Below are 27,485 nucleotides of genomic sequence, written 5' to 3' on the forward strand. Positions count from 1 at the left end.
TGCCCTGGCCTGATTGGGAGCAAACCCTTGAAGAAAATCAGATTTTTTTCTTTTTTAAAGACAAGAGAAGTAACTTTGAGGAGGCTGGAGTTCCCAAAAGAGCAACTTAAACAATCTCAGGGGTCACTCATTGCTCCAAAGGTCGGTGTGACAAGATGACTTCAGTTCAGTAAGGAGATTCCAAACAGGGCCAGAGACCCACCGTCAATCAGTTCTAGAGTAGCTCAGACATGACGCACTGCCCCCACAGAAGTAGCAGGGCTTAGGTCTTTGCCTTGAGAAAAGCAATACCCAGGAGAAAAGAGAGCTTGCAGAAGGAACGAGGGAGGGAAAAATAATTCACAAAGGAAGGAACAGTGAGGAAAGGGAAGGAAAGAGGAAAAGGAGAAAATAACACTGAGGAACAGAGACAGAGAAGAAGAAAAGAAACACAGAAGAGAAAACAGGAAAGGCAGGAAAAGAACTCAGACTTCTCTGAGACCTGCTCTGTACCAGGCACCAGGCTTGGTGCTGTCCATACCATCTCAATAGTCCATGGGCAGGGGCTCAGGTACTATATTCAGAGAAGCTATGACTTGCCCAGGGAGTAAGTGGCTGGTCTGCAGGAGCCCAGAGTCCAGGCCTCTCCCATAGGAGAAAGAGACAGGTAGGACAAAAATCTATTCTGAGCACTAAACAGAGCTGATGGAGCCAAGACCCAGCCATGTACACTGGCTCTGCTTCCACGCCCTGAGCCAGAGGCTCAGAGGGACAGAGTCGTAGGAACGTGCATGGGGAATTCCAGAGATTACCCATAAAGCTTTTGGAAATTCAATTATCTTTATCCAAACCTTTTTGGGCAATGTATAGTAATAGAATATAACAGTGTGTTGGGCCAGGTGTCTGGCCCTTTCCCAGATTCAAGAGAAGCTGGCCTTCCTGACACCCTGAACATGCTACACACTAGGGCACCCTGGCTTCTGGCTGTACAAGGGAGACCCAGCCCCATGAAGCCCTGGGGAGTAGAGTTTAGCAGCCACTGGATTGGTGTCTGGGAGTACAAGGGGCTCCAGCCAGAGACAGCAGCTGCACAGTTCTGTAGTGCGGGCAGGAGCTGACCCAGAGCTCATTTAAGGACTTCTGTCTCTGTCATCCCACTGTCTCCTCCAGACTTCCCTGGCAGCTACAGTATGTTGCGGTGCTTGCTGGGCCTAGATGTGCTGACTGTGCATGCAGGCTGACGTTCATTAGCACACAAAAAAAGTTTCAGATAAATATATATGTGTATGTATGTGTGTGTATATATATGTGTATATATATGAATTTATAATCCATATAAAGATATATAAACAAATAGAATATAAACAAATTTTAGCTTTGGGATAGATTTCAAAGCAGCCAACATTTATCAAGTCTCACTTGATAGTCAAGTAGTCAAGCCAGACACAAAATCTACCTCTGAGGAAACTGTAAGGATCCGACTGATTCCATGAACTATGTATGGGACAACCCCTAGGACAGTGCCAAGTACACAGCAGTTGCTCCACATGTTACAGCTATTATTCTTACACATCCAGGTGTGCCAGGCTCCATGTCAAATGCTCCCTCATATTAAACGCTATAAGACTGAACTTTTCAGCGCCCCTTTTACAAAGGAAGAAATAGCAGCTCAGAGAGATGGAGTGAGTTGCCCAAGCACACACAGTTAGTCAGCCACAAAGCTAGTATGGAAAACACATCTAGTCAAAGTCCACACAGTAGCAGAGAAATTCCTTGAGATTGGCATTCAACCCATTCACAGGGAGGGAGGCAGGATCAATGGAGTCCCTGGTGGGCTCCAGACAGAGGGCTCTGGCTAAAACACAGAGAAGGAAATAGAAAGTATTTAAAAAGCAGGAAGAAACACAAAGGGAGTCTAGGGGAATGATGTATCAAGGATGCTGTCAGATGATAACATTTAGTGGAAAAATAAACAGAAAAGTCTAGAACACAGAACAGTGTCAATGTTGTGATAACAACTACCTCAAATTATGTACACGCAGGAAAGACTGACAGGGATCCTGGGGGAAAAACACTTTAATTTGATGCATTGAGAAGATTGTGGGTACATTTTTATCTTCTATTTTGATTTCTGTTAACATTGATAAATGCTTATGCAAGAGTAATTTTAAATACTTTCAGAGATAAAGAAGCACAAAGAAAAACAATCAAAGAGTTTGACTACATAAAAATTAGAAACTTCTGTATGTCAAAAAAAGCAACTAAAATGGAAAGACAACAAATGCCAAAGACTTATGATAGGAGAAGGGTTAACAGCAATATCTTTACTAATATTAAACACTCTCAAAAATTTAAAAAAAAAAACATTAAAATTGCAAGAGGCAAACAGACAAAATTTTTACATGGGCATAATTCACACATAGAAAAGCACAACTGTTCAAAACACTTAAGGAAATAAAGAACCACATATTAAAACAAGAATAAAATACCATTTCTACTAAGTTACCATTTCTACTAAAACACCATTTTCTACTAAGTTTCAAGTATACTTTAAAATTATAAACCAAAGTAATCTGCTTACACCTGTGTAAAATGGTAGAACACTTCCAGAAAATAATACGTCAATGCACAGCAAAAAGTTTAGAAATGTTCAGACCCTTTGATCTAGTAATCTCACACCTGCAAATCTATCATGAGGAAAAAAGTGAAAATACAGTTTAATAATGTACAAAGATGTTCACCTCAAGGCTTTACTTTTAAGAACAGAAACTTAAGCCAGTCTAGTAGGTCAACAGAGTGGTGGTTACATGAGCAAATGCTATATAAAATGTTAAGTAATAAAAGCAGAAATAAAAATGTACATGCCTCATGACTACAATTATATGTTAAGAAAAGGTGGGGGGAGGATTCAGCAAAGTTGCAGGGTACAAGTTCAAAAATCAGGTGTGTTTCTATCCACCAGCCATGAACTATCCAAAATAAATTAAGAAAATAATTCCTTTACAAGGGCCTCAAAAAGAATCCAGTACTTAGGAATAAATCTAAGAGACAAAAGCCTTGTATGCTAAAAACTACAAAACATTGCTAAAAAATAAAATTAAAGATGACCTAAACAAAAACATATCCTATGTTCAAGGATTAGAAGATTTAATGCTGTTAAGATGTCAATACTACCCAAAGAGATCTACAGATGCAATGCAATACCTATCAAAATCCCAACAACCTTTACACAGAAATGTTGAAAAGCAGATTCTCAAATTAATGTGGAACTGCAAGGAGCCCCAAATAGCCAAAACAATCTTGAAAAAGAACAAAGATAGAAGAGTCATACTTTCTGACTTTGAAACTTACTGCAAAGCTATAGTCATCAAAGCAGTGTGGCACTAGCCTAAGGACAGCCATATAGACCAATGGAATAGAAGGGAAAGCCTATAAATAAACCCACACATATATGGTCAGTTGATTTTTTACAAAGTTAAAAAGGGAAAAGACAATCTTTTCAACAAATAGTGCTTGGAAAACTGGATATCCACATGCAAAATAATGAAGTTGAACCCTTAACTTACATTGTATACAAAAATTAACTCAAAATGGGTCAAAGACCTAAACTTAAGAGCTAAAGCTACAAAATTCTTAGAAAAAAACACTGGAGAAAAATCTTTATGACACAGGATTTGGCAACAGTTTCATGGATATGACTCCAAAAGCACAGGCAATTTAAAAAAATAGATAAATTAGACTTCATCCAAATTAGGAAGTTCTGTGTATCAAAGGACACTATCAACGAAGTAAAAAGACAATCTACAAAATAAGAGAAAATATTTGCAAATCATATCTCTGACAAGGGATTAATGTCCAGAATACATAAATAACTACTACAATTCAACAACAACAACAACAACAGAAAACAACCAACCTAAAAATGTGCAAAGGACTTGAATAGACATTTCTCAAAAAAAAGATACACAAATGGTCATTAAACCATGAAAAGATGCTCAATATCATTAGTCACTAGGGAAATGCAAATGAAAACTATGATGATATACCACTTCATACCTCCTAGGATATACTGAGAGGAACTGAAAGCAGAAAATTGAACAAATATCTATACATCCATGTTCATAGCAGCATTATTCACAATAGCCAGGAAGCAACCCAAGTGTCTACCAACAGAAGAATGGATAAATAAAATGTGGTATATAGACATAATAAAACACTACGCAGCCACAAAAAGGAGTGAAATTCTGACACATGTTACAGTATGGATGGACCTTAAAAATATTATGCTAAGTGAAATAATCCAGACACAAAAGGCCAAATAGTATATTATTCCACTGATAAAAGGTACCTAGAACAGGCAAATTCATAGAGATGAGAAGCAGAATAGAGGTTCCTGGGGTGGTGGGAAAGGAAGAAAGGGGAGTTATTGCTTAATGGATATAGAGTTTATGTTGGGGGTCATGAAAAAGTTTGGGGTATATATAGTGGGGATAGGTACACAGCACTGTGAATGTGTTTGATAGCTCTGAATTATACACTTACATGTGGTTAAAATGATAAACATTATGTTATATGTATTTTACCACAATAAAAAAATGTGGAAGAAAAAGTGGGGGCAATACTACATATAGTAAAAAAAAAAAAAAAAAAAAAGAAATGAAAAAACCCAAAAATGCCAGCAACTGCCATTTGAGAAAAGAAATCTTTGGGTGGGCTCTTCTTTCTTTTAACTACTTTTCTCTATTTTCCAAGTTTTCTTTCAATTACTCTTTGGACAGGAAAAAAATACATTTAATATTTTGAACACTTTTTGGGTTTTGATAGGTACATGGCTCACCAGTCCACATTTTCCCTTTATAGACAGAAAGTTTCTTTACATCTGGGCTGGCATTTATGAAGGGTTTACTTAACAAGGGACCATAAGAAAAGGAAATAGTCACTTAAAATAATTTAAAGTTCTTTGCTTCATGGAGGTAAAAGCTAATGTTCAGTAGGTCACATGCCCACTGATTACAACCCCTCAGGATAACAGTCCTCTCCTTTCCCTATCAGCCTGCTGGTGCTGGATGAGGGCAGGAGGGGCTTCTAAGGACCCTCGGATGGACAATTGCCTTTGGATGTGTGATAAAGTCCATAATTTGACCTTCAACCAATAAACTAAAATAGAAATCGTAATTTACACTAGCAAATGAGAATTTTCCTTAAATTTAATTAATCAAAACTGTTACTATTAATTAACCCTTAAACGTACCCTAAGCCCTTCCCTGAAGGTCCCATTTCTGTAGTAAATGATACTGAGGTTGTATCTGAGTACTGAAGTTGTACTGGGTTTTTATACGGGAGTCCAAAAGACCTGCTCTTCCTTTTCTGACAAGCAAATAAAACGACAGGGAGATCAAATAACTCACTAAAAAGAAGATATAATTTTTTATCTTCCTTTTTACAGTCTCATATCCACTTCCGTTGGGGATAACAAAGTCTGAATTCTTATGCAACACTTATCTAAATGTGTCGATTTTATCGGATTGATGAATTTTGCTAACAAAAGGCAGCGCTAGGAAATCTTTTATGACATATTTGGCCCATTCACAGGACTGGAGCTTTAATTTAACCAACTTGAGAATTCTGAGGGAGAGCTGCAGGTGTTGGATCTGAAAAAAAAAAACATCATAAATGGGAAGGCATATCAATCTTTATGACAGGGAAACAAAAACGCTCTCTACTTGCTTGCCCTCCACGGGCAGAAGAAGGAGAGGTGGAAGTGGCAGGATATTGTCTCAGGCTGCATAGCAAAGAGGAAGCATCCCTGTCTCCCAGTGACCGCTATTTAGTATTGATCAAAAGGGACTGGCCCAGAGAGGAAGAGAGAAATTGATAAAACAATGAGGTCTGTCAACACTGTGCTCAACAAGGACATTTTCTCATTTTCTTGACCACATCAGAATTAGTCATTCCTGTGGCTGCTTGAGCAACCAGGTGGCTTTCTGTCTTATAGTCCCCCTGTGCCTCCCGCTCCCCTGCCCTTCTCGGTAGCACTGTCAGTTTTCTTCCACACTTACTGTGATCCTGGCCAATTACTTCACCAGGGCTGTGGATTCTCCTGCTAGGGATCTCCCCAAGCTACCTCCTCCCTCCATGCTCTGCCTCATCTCAGAGTAACAGCTTCTCTCCCTGGTAAAACCACTATAGTTCAGTAGCCTCTGCTGCCAACACCCCCTTCTCCTCTCTGCTGCCTCCTGGGTCCTCCTCACGCCAGCCTTCCACCTGCAGCCAGTGATCTCCTAATGAAAACCTCATCTAGCCACCCCCGGTATAAAATTCCTTAATAACTTCCTACTTTCCACAAGATCAAACTATAAACTACTCGGCAGGAGATGCTAAAAAGGTCCTTTGTGATTTGGTGTTCCCTAATCTGGCCACCAGCAGCAACAACTATCTGTCTGTCTATCCACCCAATTTTATAAGGTTCTGTAACAGAAACAACCAGTCATCCACCAAAATTCACCTTCCCCTTTTGACAATCAAGTTGTAGAGAAGCAGATAGCAAGAGAACACAGTCCTAGCCTCTCTTGCACCAAAGTATGGCCAATATATGTAGGCAGGACTAAGTTTTCACCAAGACAATCTAAGTAGAAAGGATCTGAACCCTTCCTGGTTCAGGCCTTGCACACTGGGCACAGAGTCCCTATGTTCCTTCTCCTTCCTGTGAGCTGTGCCTCATCAAATTCTAGTTTCTTTATGTTCCTGTGGTTTTTGGCCTCTTAAAAAGATGTTAGCCTTTACCTGATTTAATGCAGCCCTTATGTGAGCAAACGCCAGGTTGAGATTCCACTTACTAGGACGGGAGGCTGACACCTGCCTGTCCAATTCATGTTTGTGAAATGAACATGGGAGGCCCCAGCAGCCTTCTTATGCAGTGAACATTGCTCTCATGAGCAGACCTACTTGGTGTTCTCTAGGGTCTTCTGCATTTTCTTGGTCATTTTATCAACTGCTGCCTGTCTCTTTCCTTCAGCTAAGAGGTCTATTTTGTTCAGCACCACAACCAGCTTCTGGCAGGCAATCTGGCCGATCACAAGGCATTCCGCTGACTGGGTCTGCATCCCCTTGGTCACATCGATGACCAGCATCATCAGATCAATGATCTGGGCCCCTGGGATAAGAGAAGAGAAAGTTAGAAAGGGAAAAGGGGTGGTGAGCCCCACAGAAAGTTGCCCAATGCCCCAGGTCAAAACCCTGCAGTAAAAGTGAGCAAAGTGGAATAAATGGTGACTACACAGCTCCCAGCTGCAAGCCCTGTGCTAGGCACTTGGACCCGAAGCTTCAGAACTGCCATGACAGATGAGGAAACTGAGGCCCACAAAACACAGACAGCTTGCCCAGGGTCACACTGCTAACATGCAGCAGGGCTGGGTTTAGGTATGGGCTTGTCTAACTCCAAAACCCATGCCTTTCTATTGCACCAATCCTATCACTTTCATTCCATTTGACAGAGGAAGAAATGTCTCAGCAAGAAAGAAAAAAAAAAAAAAAGTTTCATGCTAGGCTTGGCAAATGGTTAAATACTTGCCCTTGCTAAGAAATGAGAGAAGGACTGAGAAAGTAGAGAGCGCGGAAGAGGGAGGATTAGGGAGTGGACAGTATCTTTTCCTCACAGTGCTATGGCTCACTCCTGTTCCTTCTGGGGTATTAGGAGCATCTAAGGTTCTGTGTCATAATCACTAAGTACTGAATGTGTGTGTGTGTGTGCGCTTATGAGCATCATCCTACCGTACAGCACACCTGAGCTGAACAACAGCAGGTAGACAGACAAGTTACAGAAAGTGAACGAAGGGAAACTGCTATAAATCATGTCAGGAACATAACATTAGCCAGTGAAGTGACTGTTTCCTTTTTAATGGGATTTGGAGTCATTTCAACAAGAAAGGTGTAACTTCGTACTGCAGGAATATACAAACATTTTCCCTATTAAAATGAAGAATAATTACATTTTGAGTTTATAAGAATGCCCATGAAGCATTTTTCAGGATCGGATTATGGTCATTGGCAATGCAGAGGAGACTGCTCTGTCAATGATTCTGATGATGCTGATTCTACCCCACTACTGGGGACAGAGGGAAGGCATGGAGGAGGGAGGACCTTTCTTTTTCAGGCACTCTGACTATGCACACTAGGTCAGCTTACTTAATCTCCAGTAAGCTTATGTTTCAGATGAAGAAAGGGAGACTCAGAGACATGGGTCTAGATCATGTGCTCTAGATCACACAGCCAACTAGTATTGAAGACACTAGAAATCAGGGCTCCTGACGCCACTGCTGAAGAATTCTTCCCACTGTTCCAAGAGGCCTCTTGGTCACCCCTGTCCTGTGATGCTCCTCTGGGCTCCCCCAGGAGAACGGTGTGTCTCTCTGACTTCAGGTGGGCCTAGGCATGCCCCAACCCTCCTGTCTCCCCCTCTGCTTCTCCCTGTCCAGCCTTCTCTCTCATCCTGCCAGCTGGGGCCACAGGACTAGGCCCAGATGCATGCAGCAGCAGCAGCAGCAGCAGCATCTCCCCTGCCAGGTCACGGGCAGGAGGGCCCAGGTCTCTGCTACAGCCCCAGAGAGGATGGACACAGACTCTATCATCTACCATGAACAGGATAGACTATTAAAAACAGACTCAACTCATCTGATAGACTCCCTCTCATAGCGATTGAATTACCAGCTCACCTCTGGACTCCTTCTCTGTTCCAGCTCCAGTTCCCATAGCCCACGGCAGGCTCATGTTGGCTAGTCTCTAATGGGCTGCTGCAGCTCAGATGTGGCCCTCCAAACTCCATTCTCCAAATAGCCTCTCCAAAGGCACTTTCTAAAAATATATAACTGATTCATATACTGCTGGGCAGGAGCAGGGGTCGGGGGTTAACTGGTATAACCTCTGCAGAGGCACATAATCATTGACCCAGCCAAGCTCACGAAACATCCCTGCAGCATGTTTGTTACAGCTAATGTTGGAAACCAAGTAAATGTCCATCAGCAGGGGACAGGTTGAAAATAAGTATATAATGCTATAATGCCATGATAGAATACTATATACAAATTTAAATGAATGAAGAAGCTCTTTATCTACCACTATGGAATGATATCCAAGGTGGAGTGAGTGAGAAAGGCAAGGCACAATGTGCAGAGTGTGATTTGTGTTGAAAAGGGGATAAGGTATGAGTGTGTGTGTGTGTGTATGTGTGTGTGTGCACGTGTGTGGGTGTCACATATTGAATAAGTATTGGCTTCCACACACATAAAATATTTCTGAGGGAATGCAAAATAAACTAATGACTTGGTTGTCTGCTGGGAGACAGAAGACGAGTAGGAAGGAAATTATCTGTATATTAGTCAGTTCCTTTTCATTTTAAACAGGGGTGTGCAGTATCTGTCCTAAAATAAAATTATAATTTTAAGTGCATAAATAAATAAATAATACAATAAAACACAGACCTGACCATGCCCTTCTCATGCTAAGAGCCCCACTGTCCCCTGAAAAAAAAAAAAAGACTCCCCAGTGTGGCTTTGGAGGATCCCTGTTTTTTAACTACCAGTTGCTTCCCACTCACCTTGTGCCAAGCACCATGCTATATGCTCCATAAACCCTTTCCTGGGCTTTTCACCCTCTCCCCACAGCCCCATGACACTCACGCCTCCCTCACACAAGCTGAGCCCAAGCCTTCCCTACCTGGAAGATACACCCAACTGTCTTCCGGCTTCTAACTGTCAGTAAATCTGGGAACCGGCCACAGGGCTGTGAGACTGGGTCTTGAGGCAGGATGAGATAAAGCCCAGCAGGGAACAAGGAGGGAGGAACACGTTGGGGGCCCAGCCTGTTTTCCAGCCTCCACCTTCATAGCAGAATGGATCCTGCACCGGCCCCAGAGGCCTACCTCTCTGGTGGGCGAAGCTGTGCCCACAGAACCAAGGCCACTCAGCCTCATGGGTTCCTTAAGGACTTCTCCAGAGTAATTCTGACTATCCAAGTTCCCTCTAGAACTTAAACACCCCCTACTACTTAGCCCCTACTTTACAGATGAGGAGGTCAAGGCTTTAGGGAAGTCTGTTGACCGCTCATGGTTATACAGCAGGCAGGTGGCAGAGAAGAGACCTGAACCCTGGTGCTCAGGCTCTTAACTCCCATGCCACACAGCCTGCCCTGCTCAGTGGGGACCCAGTCCACAATCTCCCCGCCTCCCCCCCATCAACTCTCCCATTTCCCATCTAAAGATCAAGGTAGGACCCAGATAGACTCTTGCCCCTTTCCCTGCCTTGCTTTTGCCCCTGCTCCTGTTTTGCCCAGAACACCTGCCCCAGGTTCACTTGCCCCTGATCCTTGATGCCCCACCCAGCTCCACGCTGAGGGTTCATAACCAAGGCCTGGGTTTTCAATCTGTATTCACAGCACAAGACCCAGCTTGGGCACAGCTTAATACATTGTTGTTGGACTAATGCAGCAAATGTCCGTATCCCTGCATCTTCCACTTTATTCACCAGGAATCTGTTCCTCTTCTCCAACAGTCGATTTCCTATTGGTATACACAACTATCCAGTAGGGGAATGACTCATGTGCTCCACGCATCAGGCCCTCTTGCTTCTCACGCCTATTGAGATCCTGTGGATGGGAAATGAAACTGATTGACAGACCCAGAAAACTAAGCACAGATAGGACCCAAACACTCAGGAGCCAGTTGGGATTTCATCCGCAGCCTGATCCGGCATCCACAAGCTGTCTTTGTTCCAAAAGGCCAGACTCTTGAGCAGACCCTCTGCAGGGCAGCCAGCACCAGGGACTTCTAAGGAGCCCAGAGGTCAGAGGGACTTGACTGGCCACACTGAGAACCAGAGTAGCACTGGAAACCCGGCGTCATCACCAGGCAACTGCCTGCTGCCTGGCAGCAGCTCTCAGTTACTTTCTTTTCTTCATCAAACTTTTGATCAGACGACAGGAAGTGACACAACTGGCCCGTCTTGCCTTTTTCAAAATCCCTAGTATTTTCATAGAATGAATCAAACAGTGTCCTTCCCAATTCCCATGAACCCAGGGTAGGAAATCGCTCTGAGACTGGAGGGACATAGCAAGCGAGTGGGTGGGAAACACAGGACAAAAAAATTGAGGCTTATAAATGATCCTCTATATTTCCCAATCTATCAGAGTTTTTCATCTAGTTGTACTGACTACAGTATCCTTAAAAGATTTGCAGAATAATTATAATAGGGTTAAAGTTTCTCAGTACTTTTAAAAATTACAATTTCCAATTCTGCAAATTATATATCTTAATCATTTCAAAAATAATGAAAAACTTCCAAGGGTCAGCATTTAACAAAGTATAAGTTATCTGTAAGGTGTAATTTTCCTTTTGGGACTGAAGGAATAAAATATGTTCAGAAAAGAAATATTTCAGCTGGAGAAACTTAACATTATACTTTGAACATATTTTAGCAACCTCAAAATCAGATTTTTTAAAAAAATCAAAGCTTTGGGCATTATAAGAAGGAGAAATAATATTAAATTTAAAATAAATTTAAAAAATTTTTATTTCCAACTTATATTTTAAGTTCAGGGGTACATGTGCAGGATGACCAGGTTTGTTACGTAGGTAAATCTGTGCCATTATTTGTTATTTTTTTATTTTTATTTTTTTAATTTTAGAGGCACAATCTTATTGTTGCCCAGGCTGGAGTACAGTGGTGCAATCATAGCTCACTGCAGCCTTGAATTCCTGGGTTCAAACGATCCTCCTGCCCTAGTCTCCCAAGTAGCTGGTACCACAAGTGCATGCCACCATATCCAGCTTACTTTTTAAATCTTTTTGTAGAGGTGGGGTCTTGCTGTGTTGCCCAGGCTGGTCTCGAACTCCTGGCCTCAAGAGATCCTCCCACCTCAGCCTCCCAAAGTGCTACTAGGATTACAGGCATGAGCCACTGTGCCTGGCCAAAATTTGTTTTCAACTGGTGACTTTTTAAATATTTATTGAACAATGTAAATACATTTTATCAACAATATAAAACTGCAGTGGCAATTAATATCCTACTATTATTATGACCATTTGCCAAATACATCAACTCTCTCTGTGCCTTAGCCTGCTCATCTTATATGAGGACGATGATACTGCCTATGTTATTGGATTGCACTGAAGACTCAATGAGATCACATATATAAGGGGTTTAGAACAGTGCCTAGACATATGAAATCCTCAATTATATTAGCTGTTACCATAGTTTTTACTTCTACATCTGCTATTAAGACATGCACAGTGGTAGTCTACATGTCTTCATCTCCTCTTACCTGTATCTCAACACCAACTCTACAATATGGGCATTACAAATGGGAAAACAGACTGGGCCTGTAATCCCAGCACTTTGGGAGGCTAAAGTAGGCAGATCACTTGAACTCAGGAGTTCAAGACCAGCCTGGGCAACACAGTGAACCCCGTCTCTACAAAAATACAAAAATTGGCTTAGCGTGGTGGCATACGTCTGTAATCCCAGCACTCTGGGAGGCTGAGGTGGGTGAATCGCTTGAGCTCAGGAGTTTGAGACCAGCATGGGGCAACATGGAAACCCTGTCTCTACAAAAAAAAATACAAAAATTAGCTGGGCGTGGTGGCACATGCCTGTAATCCCAGCTACTTGGGAGGCTGAGGTCAAGGTTGCAGGTCAAGGCCTGATTACACCACTGTACTCCAGCCTGGGTGACAGAGTGAGACCCTGTCTAAAAAAGAGAAAGAGAGAAAACAAAGGCTCAGAGAGGTGAAGTAACCAAGTCAGGTCAAGGAGCAAGGGTTCAGAGGGATTTACACTCAGTCTACTGATTTTGCTCTATGACAGTATCCTGAAACTCTGAGCAGCAAGATCTTATGTCCAGAACAAAACAAATGCTCTCTACAAGCCCCCTGTGAGTGTTCCAGGACAAAATGGGCAGGTTTCAGACATTCCCACCTCAGAACACAGCTCCTCAGACTCCAGGGTGAGAGCCTTATAATCACAAGATGATACCATTATTGCAGCTGTTTTTATTCATTTATTCAGTGTATTGCCTATCTCCCCATTGTATAGGTAAGAAGACTAAGGCTGAGGCAGGTTAAATAACTTGCCCAAAGTCACCCAACTAGGGACAAGAACCCAGGATTGATCAGGCTCCATCCAACACAGGTTGCAGCTGTCCCAACCCTGACTCTCTGCCAAGGGCAGGGGATGGGAGGGCAGCAAGATTTCAGCCACGTTGTAGCCCATTTTCTGAGAGAGCAAGGAGAAAATCAGTTTTAAGGAGAATTAGTTTTCCTCCTTCTGCAATTTTCCTGAAACAGGGTAAGCCTGGACTTTACTTCTCAAATTCCCACTGGTACCAGGAAGGTGTGGGACTAGCCTGTCCTCCTCAGCACAGGCTCAGAGGATTTGGAAATGGAAGGGGTTTAGACAAGAGGGTCATTTTACAGACCAAGGAAACGAGGGCCACAAACAAGAGGAAGTGGGGAAGAGCAGGGCTTGGAGGTCCCCAAGCTTGGGTATGTTCAAATCACAACCTTACCAGGAGCTTCAATTTCCTCATCCACAATCAGGACCTAAACAAAGATGCCTCCTGCAGAAGATTGGGAAAGACGGGCCGGGCGCGGTGGCTCAAGCCTGTAATCCCAGCACTTTGGGAGGCCGAGACGGGCGGATCACGAGGTCAGGAGATCGAGACCATCCTGGTTAATACGGTGAAACCCCGTCTCTACTAAAAAGTACAAAAAACTAGCCGGGCGAGGTGGCGGGCGCCTGTAGTCCCAGCTACTTGGGAGGCTGAGGCAGGAGAATGGCGTGAACCCGGGAGGCAGAGCTTGCAGTGAGCTGAGATCCGGCCACTGCACTCCAGCCTGGGCGACAGAGCGAGACTCCGTCTCAAAAAAATAAAAATTAAAAAAAAAAAAAAAAAAGAAGATTGGGAAAGACTCAGCCCTAAGCACTCTCAGTAAGCAGGAGCTGGTACTAACAGCTGTGAGCACTGAACCTGGGCCCCACTACGCTTGGTCGAACGGTAACAAGGCCTGCTGTCCCCACTAGTCCAGGCAGACCCCAGGCAAACACAAGTGGACAAAGCCTGCTGATGGAGTTGGGGAAAGGGAAAGGGGAGGAGAGGAGGTCGGTGGTCACGACCAGGCCCCCCACAGTGCCTGTGACCTAGCACCCACCTGGGCACAGGGCAGCATGCCACACTCGTGCACTCTCTCTCAGCCTTTCTGCTCAGCCCTCTCCCTGAAGCCAAACATTCATGCTGCCCATGCTGCTAACAACCACCAGGTTACTCCATCGACTGCAGGAGGTGCTAGAAGTCTAACAGGCTGGAGGCTCCTGGCCAGGCCCAGACCCTCCAGTGGGGACCGGGAGGCCAAAGGAGGCCCCAGTCACAGGAGAAGGCTCCAGGGACCCTGGTCCTTGTTATCACCAGATAACCATTTTCATGAACAGTTTCAGACGGAGGGGAGTTTTGTAAAGCTATTCATCCTCTCTGTGCTCCATCTCCACATCTGTAAAACATAAATAATAACTGCATTTCTGTTTTCTACTGACAGTGGTGTCTACCACCCTAGTTGGAAACTCAGGTTCCTATAGAGGAGACAGCCCAGAGGGAGGGCATGTTTTGATCTGAGGCACGTGATCAAGGAATTCATGGAGAGGGATGCTGCCTGTGGGCAGGAGGAATGGGGCAGCAGCTTGGAAGCCCACCTCAAGTTTTGAGGCAGGTGGGGGCAGAGGGTAAGCATCTCACCCTGCCAGCTGCACAGCCTCAGGCAAGTACACCTCTTGACCTCTTGGAGCCTGGGATTCCTCCTTTGAAGATGCTGATGCCAGAGACAACACTGTAAGGTGGAGGAGGGCACCTCGCCCAGCACCTGCCACATGCTCCGGACTCACTAAATGTAAGCTGCTGTGAGTATCACGATGCCCAGCACAGCAAGAGCTCAAGAACTGGCCTCCTACTTCCTTTAGGACTCACATATACCCAAAGGCCTTGTGCCCTCCAGAGGAGGAAGAGGAAGAGTATTAACGGCAGCATGGAGCGAATACAAACAGTGCCTCCACCAATTCCTGTGGACCCAGCAGCTGGCCCCTCATGGAGTTTCTTGGTAAGTGCCAGCCAACAGCCTGGAGCACTGTGTCCACAACTAGGCAGGACATCCTTACTGTTTGAACTGCCCTGCAAAGGTGGGCTCCTCCACAAACATCCTGGCCAAATCCCACCAGACTTGCAGGGAGACCCCCGAGCAGGAGAAGCTGACCCAGCAGAACTAGACATTGCTGTCCTGGTCCCATGAAGCATTAACAGTCAAACCCCGGCTCCTTGGTCTCCAGGTAAAGGATATGCCCTACCAAGTGGACCATAAGAAGTTTAAGGAACTCCAAGTACCGGAAGTAACAAGTGGGAACAGAGTTGACCCAGCATCCAGCAGGGACGCTGCAGTGTGCTGCCTGACTGACAAGAAACCCAAAAGCAGCAGCCACAATACAAATAACAGCCATTACACACTTTGGGAGGCCGAGGCGGGCAGATTGCCTGAGCTCAGGGGTTTGAGAACAGCATGGGCTAGCATAGTGAAACCCTGTCTCTACTAAAATACAAAAAATTAGCAGGGTGTGGTGGTACACACGGAGGCTGAGACACAAGAATTACTTGAACCCAGGAGGCGGAGGTTGCAGTGAGCCGAGACTATGCCACTGCACTCTAGCCTGCACAACAGAGCAAGCTCAAAAAAACCCCCAAAAAACCCCGAATAACAGCCACTGTGGATTGACAGCTGAATTGGAGCCAAGGACTTCACATCACTGGCTGCAAACTGACAACTTAAAGATGCCTGAGGATCTGGAATGGGCATTGTCTAGCCTGTGCAGTGCCTGTTAGAATATGCATGCGCTGCCAACATTTACAACTTGAGAAATGTCACATGAAAATCTCCATGAATTAGCAAATGTAGTTAGACCGGGCCTTTGTCTGATGTGGCTGAGGAGCAGCTGTCTCCTGGAGAACAGTCATGCACTCCCAACTTTACCCTGGTTCCTGCAATTCCCTGTTGCCTCACACCCCAGTATTTATACTACCAGCCTGGCTCCCAACAGGCACTTGAGCTTGTGACTTCTGCATTAGTTCTAATCCTCGCCACTATCCCTAGAAGAGGAGACCTCCCCTTTCCATAAAGAGAAATCTGAGGTCTAATTGCCCAACAGTTAACAGCAGAGGCAGCGCTAGAACCAAGGGCTGTTTGACTTAAAAATTTCTGCTTTTTCTATTACTGGCTGCCTCTTGGCCAGAATCATGCATTCCTGAGTGTTCTGGGAACCCTAAGGCATCCCAAAGAGCAGGTGGGCAAGGCCCTGAGGATAGAGAGGAAGGAGAACAAAGTACACAACCTGAGGCATAGTCGTGCAGGCGGGAACCAAAGGAGACATTCATCACCACCTGAAGAAAGGCCAGGGTGAACAATGAGAGCATGTCAGCAGTGGAGGAACAGGAGGAACAACAAAGAGAGTCCATGTAAGACATCAAGGCAAAAAATAAACAGCCCTGGACAAGACAGCAGACAAATAGAGGTGCTGGACCCCTGCCAAAAGGAAAGAAAGCCAAAAAAACAAGAAATGTTAGAGACTCGTGGCAAAACACCCACAGAGCTGGGAGAGGGGAGCAGGGCAGGATGCAAGTCCATTTGCTGGCTGCACAATCTTGAGTGAGGAGCTTTCCCTCTCTGAGCCCCAAGGTGCACATCTGGAAACAGGGACAATCACATAATTGTGATAAAGGGACAATGGGTAGTCATCTAGATAAAAATAAAATTGGATGTCTACCATACACATGACACCAGAATAAATTCCAAATGGATCAAAGTTTCAAACGTAAGAACAGAAAACCAAGAAAGTACTGAAAGAAAGGGTGAGAAAAAATTTTTTTATAATCTTAAAAGTAAAAAGATACCTAGGTAAGAAACAAAACCCATAGAATAAACATAGAAGAAAGAAAAAAAGGAAACACTGACAAATTCAACAACGTAATAACCAAATATCTCTATATAGGAAAATATGATAAAGTCCAGTGACAAGGGAAAGAAGCTTAAAATGCATACTACACACAAAGGACTGTTTTCCTTAATATTCAAATTGGAAATACTGAAATTGATTTTTTAAAGAGAGCAACAGTCCAATAAAAAATGTAAATGGTATCAACAGCTAGTTCACATGCAGCACTTTTACTGAGCACTCCCTCATGCCAGACGTAGAGTTGGTGGCTGGCACATTTGAAAGGCCAGACAGACAACAGTCCCTACCCCTTGCAATTGGGAACTCACAGTCCAGTAGGGTAAAGCAAAAGCAAACATTAAAACACAGTAAGTGAATTTCACAGTAGGGTCAGAGAGGCTATGCATCCTGGGGAGAAAGAGTAGAAGTAGGCTCTGTCTGGGAAGCAGGTGGCCTGCAATTTTAAATCAGGTTGTCAGGAGAGTCCTCACTGAGAAGGAGCTATCTGGGCACAGACTCAGAGGAGGAGGAGTTGGTAGGCAACACAGGGAGGAGCCAGTGCAAAGCTTCCACGTGTGTTTGAGGAAGAGGAAGGAGATGAAGTCAGAGAAATAAGCAGGGGCATAAAGAAATAAAAATAGCTCAAACATGATAAGACAACCCACCTCACCAGTAACAAAAAAAATGCAAATTAAAACCACTGTACACTGAAATTCTGTTTTTCACCTACTGGACTGACCAAATAATACTGATGATAATACAAAGAGCTAACATGTGTTGAGTGTTCAGCCTGCCTAGACCTGGCATTCTGGGAGCCTGCTGACACTCTGCGTCACTGCCGCCCCCCCACCCACCCCGACCATTTACAGATGAGGAAATTAAGTCACAGGTTGCAGAACTAGAAAGACAGGGAGCTAGAATTCAAAATCAGGCTATGTGGCTCCAGAACCCAAGTTTTACCTAGGAGGCCAAGTCACCTTAAACATTTGGTAACACTCTTGGCCAGGCACAGTGGCTCATGCCTATAATCCCAGCAATTTGGGAGGCCAAGGCAGGCGGATCATTTGAAGTTGGGAGTTTGAGGCCAGCCTAGCCCATGTGTTGAAACCCCATCTCTACAAAGAATACAAAAATTAGCCAGATTCGGTGTTGCGTGCCTGGTGTTGCTGCATAATCCCAGCTACTAAGAAGGTTGAGACAGGAGAAACACTTGAACCCAGGAGGCGGAGGTTGCAGTGAGGCGAGATTGTGCCACTGAACTCCAGCCTGGGCGACAGAGTGAGACTCCATCTCAAAACAAACGAACGAACGAGCAACAAACAACACTTTGCCCCTCCACGCAGGGGAGACAGATAATCCTGCCTGTCACTGGGGTGGGGTTGGCGGTGGGAGCAGCACATGCTGGCAAATGGCCGTCAGACACTTCTGGGGACTAGCAGTGACCCACATGCACACGGGGCACATATGTGGACACTCACTGCCACGTGTCTAGAAGAGCAAAAACTCAGAACCAGCCTGAGTGCCTGTTGGAAGGGAAGTTAACTAAACTATGATATATAACTAAAACAGAACATGACACAGCTATTTAAAAACACCAAGGTAACTATTCACCGAACAGAGCTCTAGCGGAGCTGGTGTGTTCACTGCGTGCACAGTATATTGCCACTTCTAGAGAATCCATGGAAGAAAGAACATGCTTAAAAATCATGAAGTGTCTCTGGAATCTTTAGAAGAAACTGGTTATAGGCCGGGCGCGGTGGCTCAAGCCTGTAATCCCAGCACTTTGGGAGGCCGAGGCGGGTGGATCACGTGGTCAGGAGATCGAGACTATCCTGGCTAACACGGTGAAACCCCGTCTCTACTAAAAATACAAAAAAAAAAAAAAAAAAACTAGCCGGGCGTGGTGGCGCCTGTAGTCTCAGCTACTCGGGAGGCTGAGGCGGGAGAATGGCATGAACCCGAGAGGCGGAGCTTGCAGTGAGCCGAGATCACGCCACTGCACTCCAGCCTGGGAGACACAGCGAGACTCCGTCTCAAAAAAAAAAAAAAAAAAAAAGAAGAAACTGGTTATAGCAGTTTGCTTCCAGGAAGTAAACTAGGTAAGCAGGGGAATAAGAGGAAGATTTACTTTTTACTGTGTACATTTTTGTGCCTTTAAGATTTTGAACTACGTACATACATTACTGACTCAACAGCAATTTATTTTTAAAAGTAAAGCTTCAGGCTGGGCGTGGTGGCTCAGGCCTATAATCCCAGCACTTTGGGAGGCTGAGATGGGGGGACTGCTTGAGCCCAGGAGTTCGAGACCAGCCTGGGCAACATGAAGAGACCCCACCTCTACGAAAAAAAAAAAAAATTAGCTGGGTGTGGTGGTGCGCACCTGTGGTCCCAGACATATGGGAGGCTGAAGCAGGAGAATCACTTGAACTCGGGAGGCAGAGGTTGCAGCGAGCCGAGATCACACCACTGCACTCCAACCTGGGCAACAGAATGAGACCCTGTCTCAAAAAAAAAAAATAAAATAAAATAGTAAGTAAAAGTAAAGCTTCGTATCACTGGAAAACCAGCATAATTTACCATAAGTGAAAGGTTTAAAAAAAGAAGTACAATAAAAATAAAACACTCTTATTAAGTTCTAGCCAGACATGGTTACAGTAATAGGCACTGAGCTTGCAATGTTAAGAGAAGTATAAGAGCTCCCAGCACAAATCTGAGACCTCCTTAAAGTCATCAGAAGGACTTAAAGAATCTTGAAGTGGGAATAACTTTCTTACTGGGATCGACGTTCCTTAACACCATGTCTGTGCACACATGAAGTCATCTCAGACACAACTCTAGGTATATACCTGTCCTATCAGGAAACTTGTTAAGAGGCTGGCTTTGATCTACAAGTTAGACGATCCACCTAAGTCAGGGTGGGAGGGTAGAAGAGAGAAGAAGACACCCAGTTATGTCTGCTTAGTGGTCATAAAAATTTTCTGTTAATGAGGTTTCAGCCTTCTGCAAGACCAGTGAAGAAACCATGGCAATGTCCTCGCGCCACAGTCAGCCATGTCAGCCTTGCTAGAGAGCAACCCCTAAGTCTCTGTCTGGCTGGACCAAAACCATGCTGTTGTATGCAAGCATGGTCACAAAGATGACTCAAGGTTGATGGGCATACGGGAGTCCTCTGTACTATTCTTAGAGCCTTTCTCTAAGTTTGAAATGACTTTGAAATAAAAAGTTTAAAAATGAAAAAAATGGGCTGGGAGCAGTAGCTCATGCCTGTAATCTCAACTCTTTGGGAGGCTGAGGTAGGCGGATCACTTGAGGTCAGGAGTTCAACACCAGCCTGGCCAACATGATGAAATGCCATCTCTACTAAAAATACAAAAATTAGCCAGGTGTGGTGGTGCGTGCCTGTAATCCCAGCTACTCAGGAGGCTGAGGCAAGAGAATTGCTCGAATCCAGGAGGCAGAGGTTGCAGTGAGCCGAGATCATGCCACTGCACTCCAGCCTGGGCAACAGAGCAAGACTCTACCTCAAATAAATAAATTAAATAAATAAATAAATAAATAAATAAAAAGATGACTACAGGTCAGGGAGTTGGGGACAGGAAGAAAGAGAATGAACACATATTGCATGCCTAAGAATGCACCAGGCACATTATTTCAATTAATCTTAACAGCTCAGGAAGGAAACATTTATTATTATTCACAGGTGCAGAAGCTAAGACCTGAAGAGATTTGAAGGATCTGATGTGACTTGCCCTCAGTCACACAGCTAACAAACTGGAGGACTGGATTAGAACCCAAACTTCTAACTCAAGAGGAGAACTTGTACCATGATACAAAGCAGTATCGCCTGTCCGCCAGAGTCTAACAGCCTGCATGCCCACCATGAGGCTGAGGAAAGAGGAAGTTAAGGAGATGCTCAAGGTCAGAGGTAGGGACCTATCTAATGAAGGGTGTTCCCTATCTAATGAAAATACAAAATAAAGTGATCTTCAACAGAAGCACGAAGGAGCTCAGGTAGATCTGTAAGAGAACTTCCTGAGAGCAAGGGCTGGTAAAGATGTGGATGGATAACTGGAGACATAATTAAAGAGCTCTGTGGCTAAAAGTTTTCAAGACGGCTGATCCACATCAGGGAAGAAGTATGAATTAAGCCAGGGTTCTCCATCCATGAGCCATCTTCATGATTTCTGCCAGGCCCATGGATACTACCTCTACTATTATTTACTCACATGTATGTTTAAATCACATCATTTTACAAAATTCAAATGCACTTATATTAAAAACAACTTTACATGACCTAAGTACAATACTATTAAACTTGCATTAAGGAGAAATTAACTGTAAAGATAAATGAAACGTTATTAGATGTTAACTGGACAACACGGCCTGCTGAAGCACTGAGCCTGGAACTCACTCTCTGCTGAAAAGGGGTCAGCAAGAGGTAGGGAAAGGCATGCTGGCACTAAATTCAGGGACTGGAAGAGAACTGGAAAATGCATGACCTTCAGTCCTGCTAAGCCAGAGCATTAATGATGTGCCAGGCATCAGCTCATAGCATCCCCTTATCATCAGCCAGGAGCGGCCCACCCCTAGGGAGGCAGTGAAGTAGACACCCATCACCGGGAGGACAAGAGGCAGAGTCAGCATCATACAGGGAGACACACAAAGAGCAGAGGTTTCCAAGTTCCTGTCAGGGCCAAGGAGTCCACGGGGTGATGGCTGCTTATGCCGCCTTTCCAGATGCAAGCAGACATGAGGGCTCTGTAGGGCCACAGGGCTCCCAACCTAACCAGAGAGTTTTGCCTTTTTGCTTCTTTAAGCTACTGTGTCTATCTGGAGTAATCTTTTTAGCTGACTTTGCACAACAGTACAACTCCTCTTCAAGAGCAGTGAAAAAGAGCAGAAAATGGAATTTGAAATGTAGAAATAAAATAATTGTGGGCCATAAGCTATAATTTGATTTCATGCTTTACAAGGAAATGAAAGAAGGCTTCCTTAAAATGTACAGTTTCTGCTCTCTCCCGCCTCAATCCCCTTCCCCCCTTTTTAACCATTTTAGGATTTCCTCTAGCACCGAAGAGAAAATAGGATTGTGGAAAATGTTCAGTTCTCAAGTGTCACTACCACTCAGGGCAAGCTCGATTTTAATGTGAACTTCCCATTCCGGGTAAGAGGAAATTCTTCAATTAATAAACCGGGTGTGCGGAGGCCAGTCTTTAAGGTTTAATCAATTTCATCTGTACTTAGGATAAAAAGACTGACTATTCTACTTTTTCTCCCTCGTTTTCCTTCTTTAAAAAAATAATAAAATGAATGTTTTATTTTAAATTCTTTGAGGTTCGTATCTCCTGTTTCAGGAAATATTGTCTATTTCATGCAGTGAGTATGAAAACTTCCCCCTACCCCCTGCCCAACTTTTTTACTTTTCCTCCAAATCTTTATTCAAAAATAACTAAATTATCCTTTGCCCTTATATACTATAACAGCTTGGGAGATGATATGAGTTATACAGGATTTTGGCAGACACCTTGAGGGGAGCTTGGGGGTGGGGGTGGGAACAGACAGACGAATCACCAAATATGGATACAAGAACTTCTGGACAAAACAGTAAGAGGTAGACACAGGAATGTGAATTACGAAGAAAACCCTGAGCACACTTCACCATCAGCGACGCCTGAAATCTAAACAGAAACCTCGCCCACAGAAGAGCCCCTGCGCTGTGTGTCCTCATGTCTCTCCCAGTTCTCTCAGCTGGGGAGCGGGGGGAGATGCAAAAGGATGGCTTGGAATCTCAGAATTAAACCCAGGAGCTTTCCCAGCAGTGCTGAATAAACACTCAGACTTGCCAACCAACCAGGAACAAGAGGCCCTAACAGGGCACCGAGAACCCCTGACTCTTTCGTTACGTGACATGGACACTGAGTCTACCTCGGATCCTGGGGCAGGGTTGGGAATCAGGCCCCACAGCAAAGGGCTCAGGGCACAATCCTTGGAGAGGGCCAGCTTGAGTTGGAGCCCCTGCTCCACTTACCAGCGGTATGATCTTTCACAAAATGCCTGGGCTCTCCAGGCCTGTTTCTTCACCTATCATATGGAGATGAAACCATTACTAACCTTTTAGAAAGGTGTATGATGTGCCTAGCAGACTGCTTAGAACAAAGAAGGTACCTGATCCATGAGACGGGAGAGCCAGAGTTATAAAGATCTGTGCAATTCAGTGTCATCTCAATTCTTCCCACAAGGTGCCTTAGGGAAAAGGCTATTTTTTTAAAGTCAATAAGTTTCACAAAAATTCTGGAACTCTGGGGCCCTGTCAATGTGATTTCCATTGTGAAACTGAGTGGAGGGCCTCATCATTCATAACAATGGCTACCAATTATCAAGGTCTTAACTGGGCTGGCCACAGTGCCAAGCAACAGCCCATCCAGGTATGAGAAATCTGAGGCTTGGAAAGTTAGACACAGAGCCCAGTCCACAATGAGGGCTCACTAAAATGAGGGGAAGGAGGCGAGGGAACACAGGAGAGAGGGGATGGAGGGGATGAAAGGGAGGAGAGGAGTGGGGGGACAGTGCAGTCCTATAACTAGAACATGGTGGAGCCAGGAGCCAACGCTAGCTCTGCCTGATCTGAAGCAACATAAATTAGTTCCACTGGCCACCTCCCTGAAGGTCAACAAAGAGGATTTCTCTTGAAGACAGCACCCAGTGATCTCCAAGGGAAACTGAAGGAAACTTCCTGGAGTCCTCCATCTCTAGATTTCAGGGCATGCCTATTGATGCACGGGCCACCTTGAGAGGGAGGGCAGGGTGTGTGGGGAAGACAGACAGACTTTGCAGGGAACATTCTGGATTCTACTTCAGCTTCCCCAATCTGCTTGCTAAGTGAGAACTGTCTAAATGCCCTTATCTATTTAAGCCTCAGTCTCTCCTACCTGTAAAATGGGGATCATATACTATAAACAGAGCAGTGTGAGGCTCATGGATACTTGCTAACCAACCTCACTTGGGTCTGGGAGACAGCAGGTGCTTCATCATGAAAATGATCATTATGAGCGCTCTTGAGCCTGAGTTCCCATTCTCCCTAACAAATGCTATCATCTCACAAAGGCCTGTTCTAAAGTAAAGGAAGTGGAGAGCAGTTGTCCCAAATATAAAAGCCTCCAGTGGCCAAGTACAGTGGCTCACACCTGTAATCTCAGCAATTTGGGAGGCTGAGGAGGGAGGACGGTTTGAGGCAAGAGTTTGAGACCTGTCTGAGCAACATAGTGAGACCTCCATCTTTATAAAAAAATTTAAAAAACAAAAATTAGCCACGTGCAGTGGCACATGCCTGTAGTTCTGGCTACTCTGAAAGTTGAAGGAGAGATGGCTTCAGCCCAGGAGCTCAAGGTTGTAGTGAGTTATGATCGTGCCACTGTATTCCAGCCTGGGCCACAGAGCACGATCTTATCTCGAAAGAAAAGAAAGAAAAGGAAGGAAGGAAGGGAGGGAGGGAGGGAAAGAATGAATGAATGAAAAAACAAAACAACGAAAGAATGAAAGAAAGCGAGCGAGAAAAAAAAGAAAGGAAAGGAAAGGAAAATAAAAGAAAGAGAAAGAAAAGAAAAGAGAAAAGAGAAAAGAAAGAGAAGGAAAAGGAAAGGAAAGGAAAGGAAAGGGAAAGGGAAAGGGAAAGGGAAAGGGAAAGGGAAAGGAAACCCTCCAGGGCTGGTGGGCACCTCACACGAGCAACATGGGCTAGGCATAAGTCAAGGTGTGAGACCAAAGGGAACAGAAACTCCTGCACCCCATTTGGAGGGGACCGTTTCTCCTCAGCTCCAGTACACCATGGTCAGACAGGAATGTAGGCCTCAAGTTGCCAGATCCTCCGATTTTTTAAGAGATGCCAAAAATCTGGAATATTATATGAAATTCGCCAATGTTTAAATGTTGACAACCAATTGAAAAAAATGTTTAAACAGCATGGCCCAAACAAAACATGTTCATGGGCCAAGACTGGCCTGTAACTCCCTAGTGTGAGAACTCTGGAGTTTTCGTTAGAAAGGAAAGTTCGAAGAAACAGAATAAATATCCAGCCTCTTTGGCCTGTAACTATTGGAGTCAGAAAAGCACTCAGGAATCAGTCCTCTGCACCTGGGGTAGGGCAGATTTGACAGTCCAATCCTTCTTTCTCCCATGAGACATGTTTTGCCCTTGGTGGGCCTAGGGAAGGTAGATGCCAGGAGGGTCATCCTGGAGGAAAGGACAGTGGGCTCTCTGGGGTCCAAATGAGACCAGATGAATCTCACTCAGCCCCTGCCCCTCCAGCAGGGCCACGAGGGGAGAGCACTTCGCTCTCTGGCCTTGGCTTCTTCCAAAGCTGATGAAAAGGCCATGCGGAGTCTGCCAAACACTCGCTCCCTAACACTCTGGACCAAGGCCCCACAGCTAGTATCACAGCCACACTATACATATGCTGTGTCAAAACAGGGCCCACTTCGTAGACTGTTAGGACTGAAGGAGTTAACGCATGTGAAAGTTCCAAACAGTCTCCGACATTATTTTCTCTCTAGTGGGGATTTTCCCTAGAATTTCACACATAGGTTTTCATACTGAGTCTCAATATAGCCCCAGGAGGTAGAAAGCCCAGGAATAACCTAAGACAATTATTTCCCTGGATGATGAAGCAGGAAAACCTCAGAGATACCAGGCTGGAATTTCCTCTGGGACAGAAGTTATTCTTATCAAGCCCCTTCCACAAGAAATGAGCACTGTCTTTATAGGTGACATTTAATGTAGTGTTTACTATAACTAGGTTCTGATCTAAGTGCACTGCATACATCAGCTCACTGAACTCAGTCCTTGGATATAGGTACTATTACCAACACCCTCATTTTGCAGATGATCACATCAAGGCACAGAGAGTTTGCACTGCCTGCTTGCCCAAGGTAAAATTGTCAGGTAAGTGCAGGGACAGGATCAAACCCCACTCAGGCCGGGGACCTGGTATCTAATATTGCTATGTTGCCCTTTGTGCAGAAGAGAGTGAGGGTCACAGGAGGTCAAGGTGAGAGACTGACTCCCCAACCCTGACCCTCCTTCCTGGTTGGGCCCCTACCTGCACCACCTGACAGCCTCACGCCCACCACCCCCATCTCCTCACACTCCATGCTTCAGCTCCTCACTCAGCCATGCTCTCTATCACCCCAGGACTCTGACCCACGCACATGAGACTGGAGCATTCTGTCCACTTTGTCCTTTCTCTGGCAATCCAGCCTTCAAGTTTTGGCTAGATGTCACCTCCCAGGTATTTTCCAGGCTTCCCCTCATCTGGAGGTGACAGCCCCTCCTCAGAGTCCCACAATCCCACACTGCCCCAGGATAGTGCTGTTTGTGACTCCCAGGTTCCTCTGCAGCCTCACCCACTGGGACAGGGACCTGGGCAGCCTTATCCCACAGAATCCCTTGCACACGGCAGCAAAGAATAGGTGTTCAACAAATATGTATGAAGTAAATGAAAAGCACCAAAAGGTCAGAGACGACCGGGTCTGTTCAATTACTTAGAACACTCCCTCCAGCAACAATTAATCAACTCTTCTCTAGTCCTCAGTGGTGGCATCCTAGTAACACTTAAAAAGGTTATGTATGCTTGTTTAGAAACAGAAAAAAGGGGAGAAAAGCTGAACAACTGAAGTGGCCGTGCCAAGACAAAATCAAATACTATAAAGATCCGGTGGCCCAGGGCCAATACAGAGAGGACTCGGGCTGCAAGGACTGCGTCCACTTGCAGAAGACCCCAGGAATCTGAATGAGGGGAGGACGGGCCCTCACATATCCGCTTTACAGATTAAGAAAGTGAGACTCAGGTCAAGGAACTCTCATCCAAGGCCCTACTGGCAGCAAAGGCAAGAACTGGGACTGAACCCGGGCTCAATCCACCCACGGACCCAGACTCCTCCTCCCCTATCATGGAAGCAGGGTCTGTCCTCAGAAGGCCCTGAGGCAATGCCTCTCTCACCAACTCTCACTGTGGGTTCCAAAAAACAACAGTTGTCTTAGACACAAACATACCCTTGTAGAAATGAGTCCCCAAGCCCCAGAGAGCCCCTCCTCTGAAGCAGAGAAACCAAGGCAGGACATTCTTGACTAACCCTAAGTTGAAGGTGCTGGAAGGGCTTGGGCCAGTGCTCAGGGCCCTGACTCAAACCCATCAGGAGCTTCACCCCATGAAGCGTCCTGAGGGCACTGGGTCACTGAGCCTGCGAGAGTGGACCTAAGAAACTGTTTACTGGGGAGCAGGAGACCAAAAAAAGAAGAACGGAATAGGGGGTAGGGAGAGGAGTCTGTCATAAAAAGTAAGTAAAATCAGCAGAATTCCTTCATGTAAAGGGTGGAATTAGCATATGGGCTCAGCTGCCAAGTGAGGCCATTGAAGCAAGCAATGTAAATGAGTTCAAGATACAATTAGACATTTTTCTGGATGGAGACAGAGGTACTGAAGAAGGCATGGCAGGTCAC

General features: G+C 44.9%; 1 protein-coding gene across 8 annotated transcripts in view; it reads right to left on the bottom strand.

Moving 5' to 3' along the window:
• EEFSEC (eukaryotic elongation factor, selenocysteine-tRNA specific) overlaps window positions 1-27,485 on the bottom strand; it is a 279,578-nt gene that overhangs the window by 181,890 nt on the left and 70,203 nt on the right. For 6 of the 8 annotated variants that reach the window (XM_045385606.3, XM_045385605.3, XM_074033176.1 and 3 more), the window contains exon 2: window positions 6,925-7,132. The exons of the other annotated variants lie outside the window; for them this stretch is intronic. In XM_045385606.3, coding sequence (XP_045241541.2) covers window positions 6,925-7,132 — 208 coding nt within the window. The remainder of the gene's footprint in view (window positions 1-6,924; window positions 7,133-27,485) is intronic. 8 annotated transcript variants of the gene reach the window in all.

Source organism: Macaca fascicularis, chromosome 2 (assembly GCF_037993035.2).
Source record: "Macaca fascicularis isolate 582-1 chromosome 2, T2T-MFA8v1.1".
Classification (NCBI taxonomy): domain Eukaryota; kingdom Metazoa; phylum Chordata; class Mammalia; order Primates; family Cercopithecidae; genus Macaca; species Macaca fascicularis.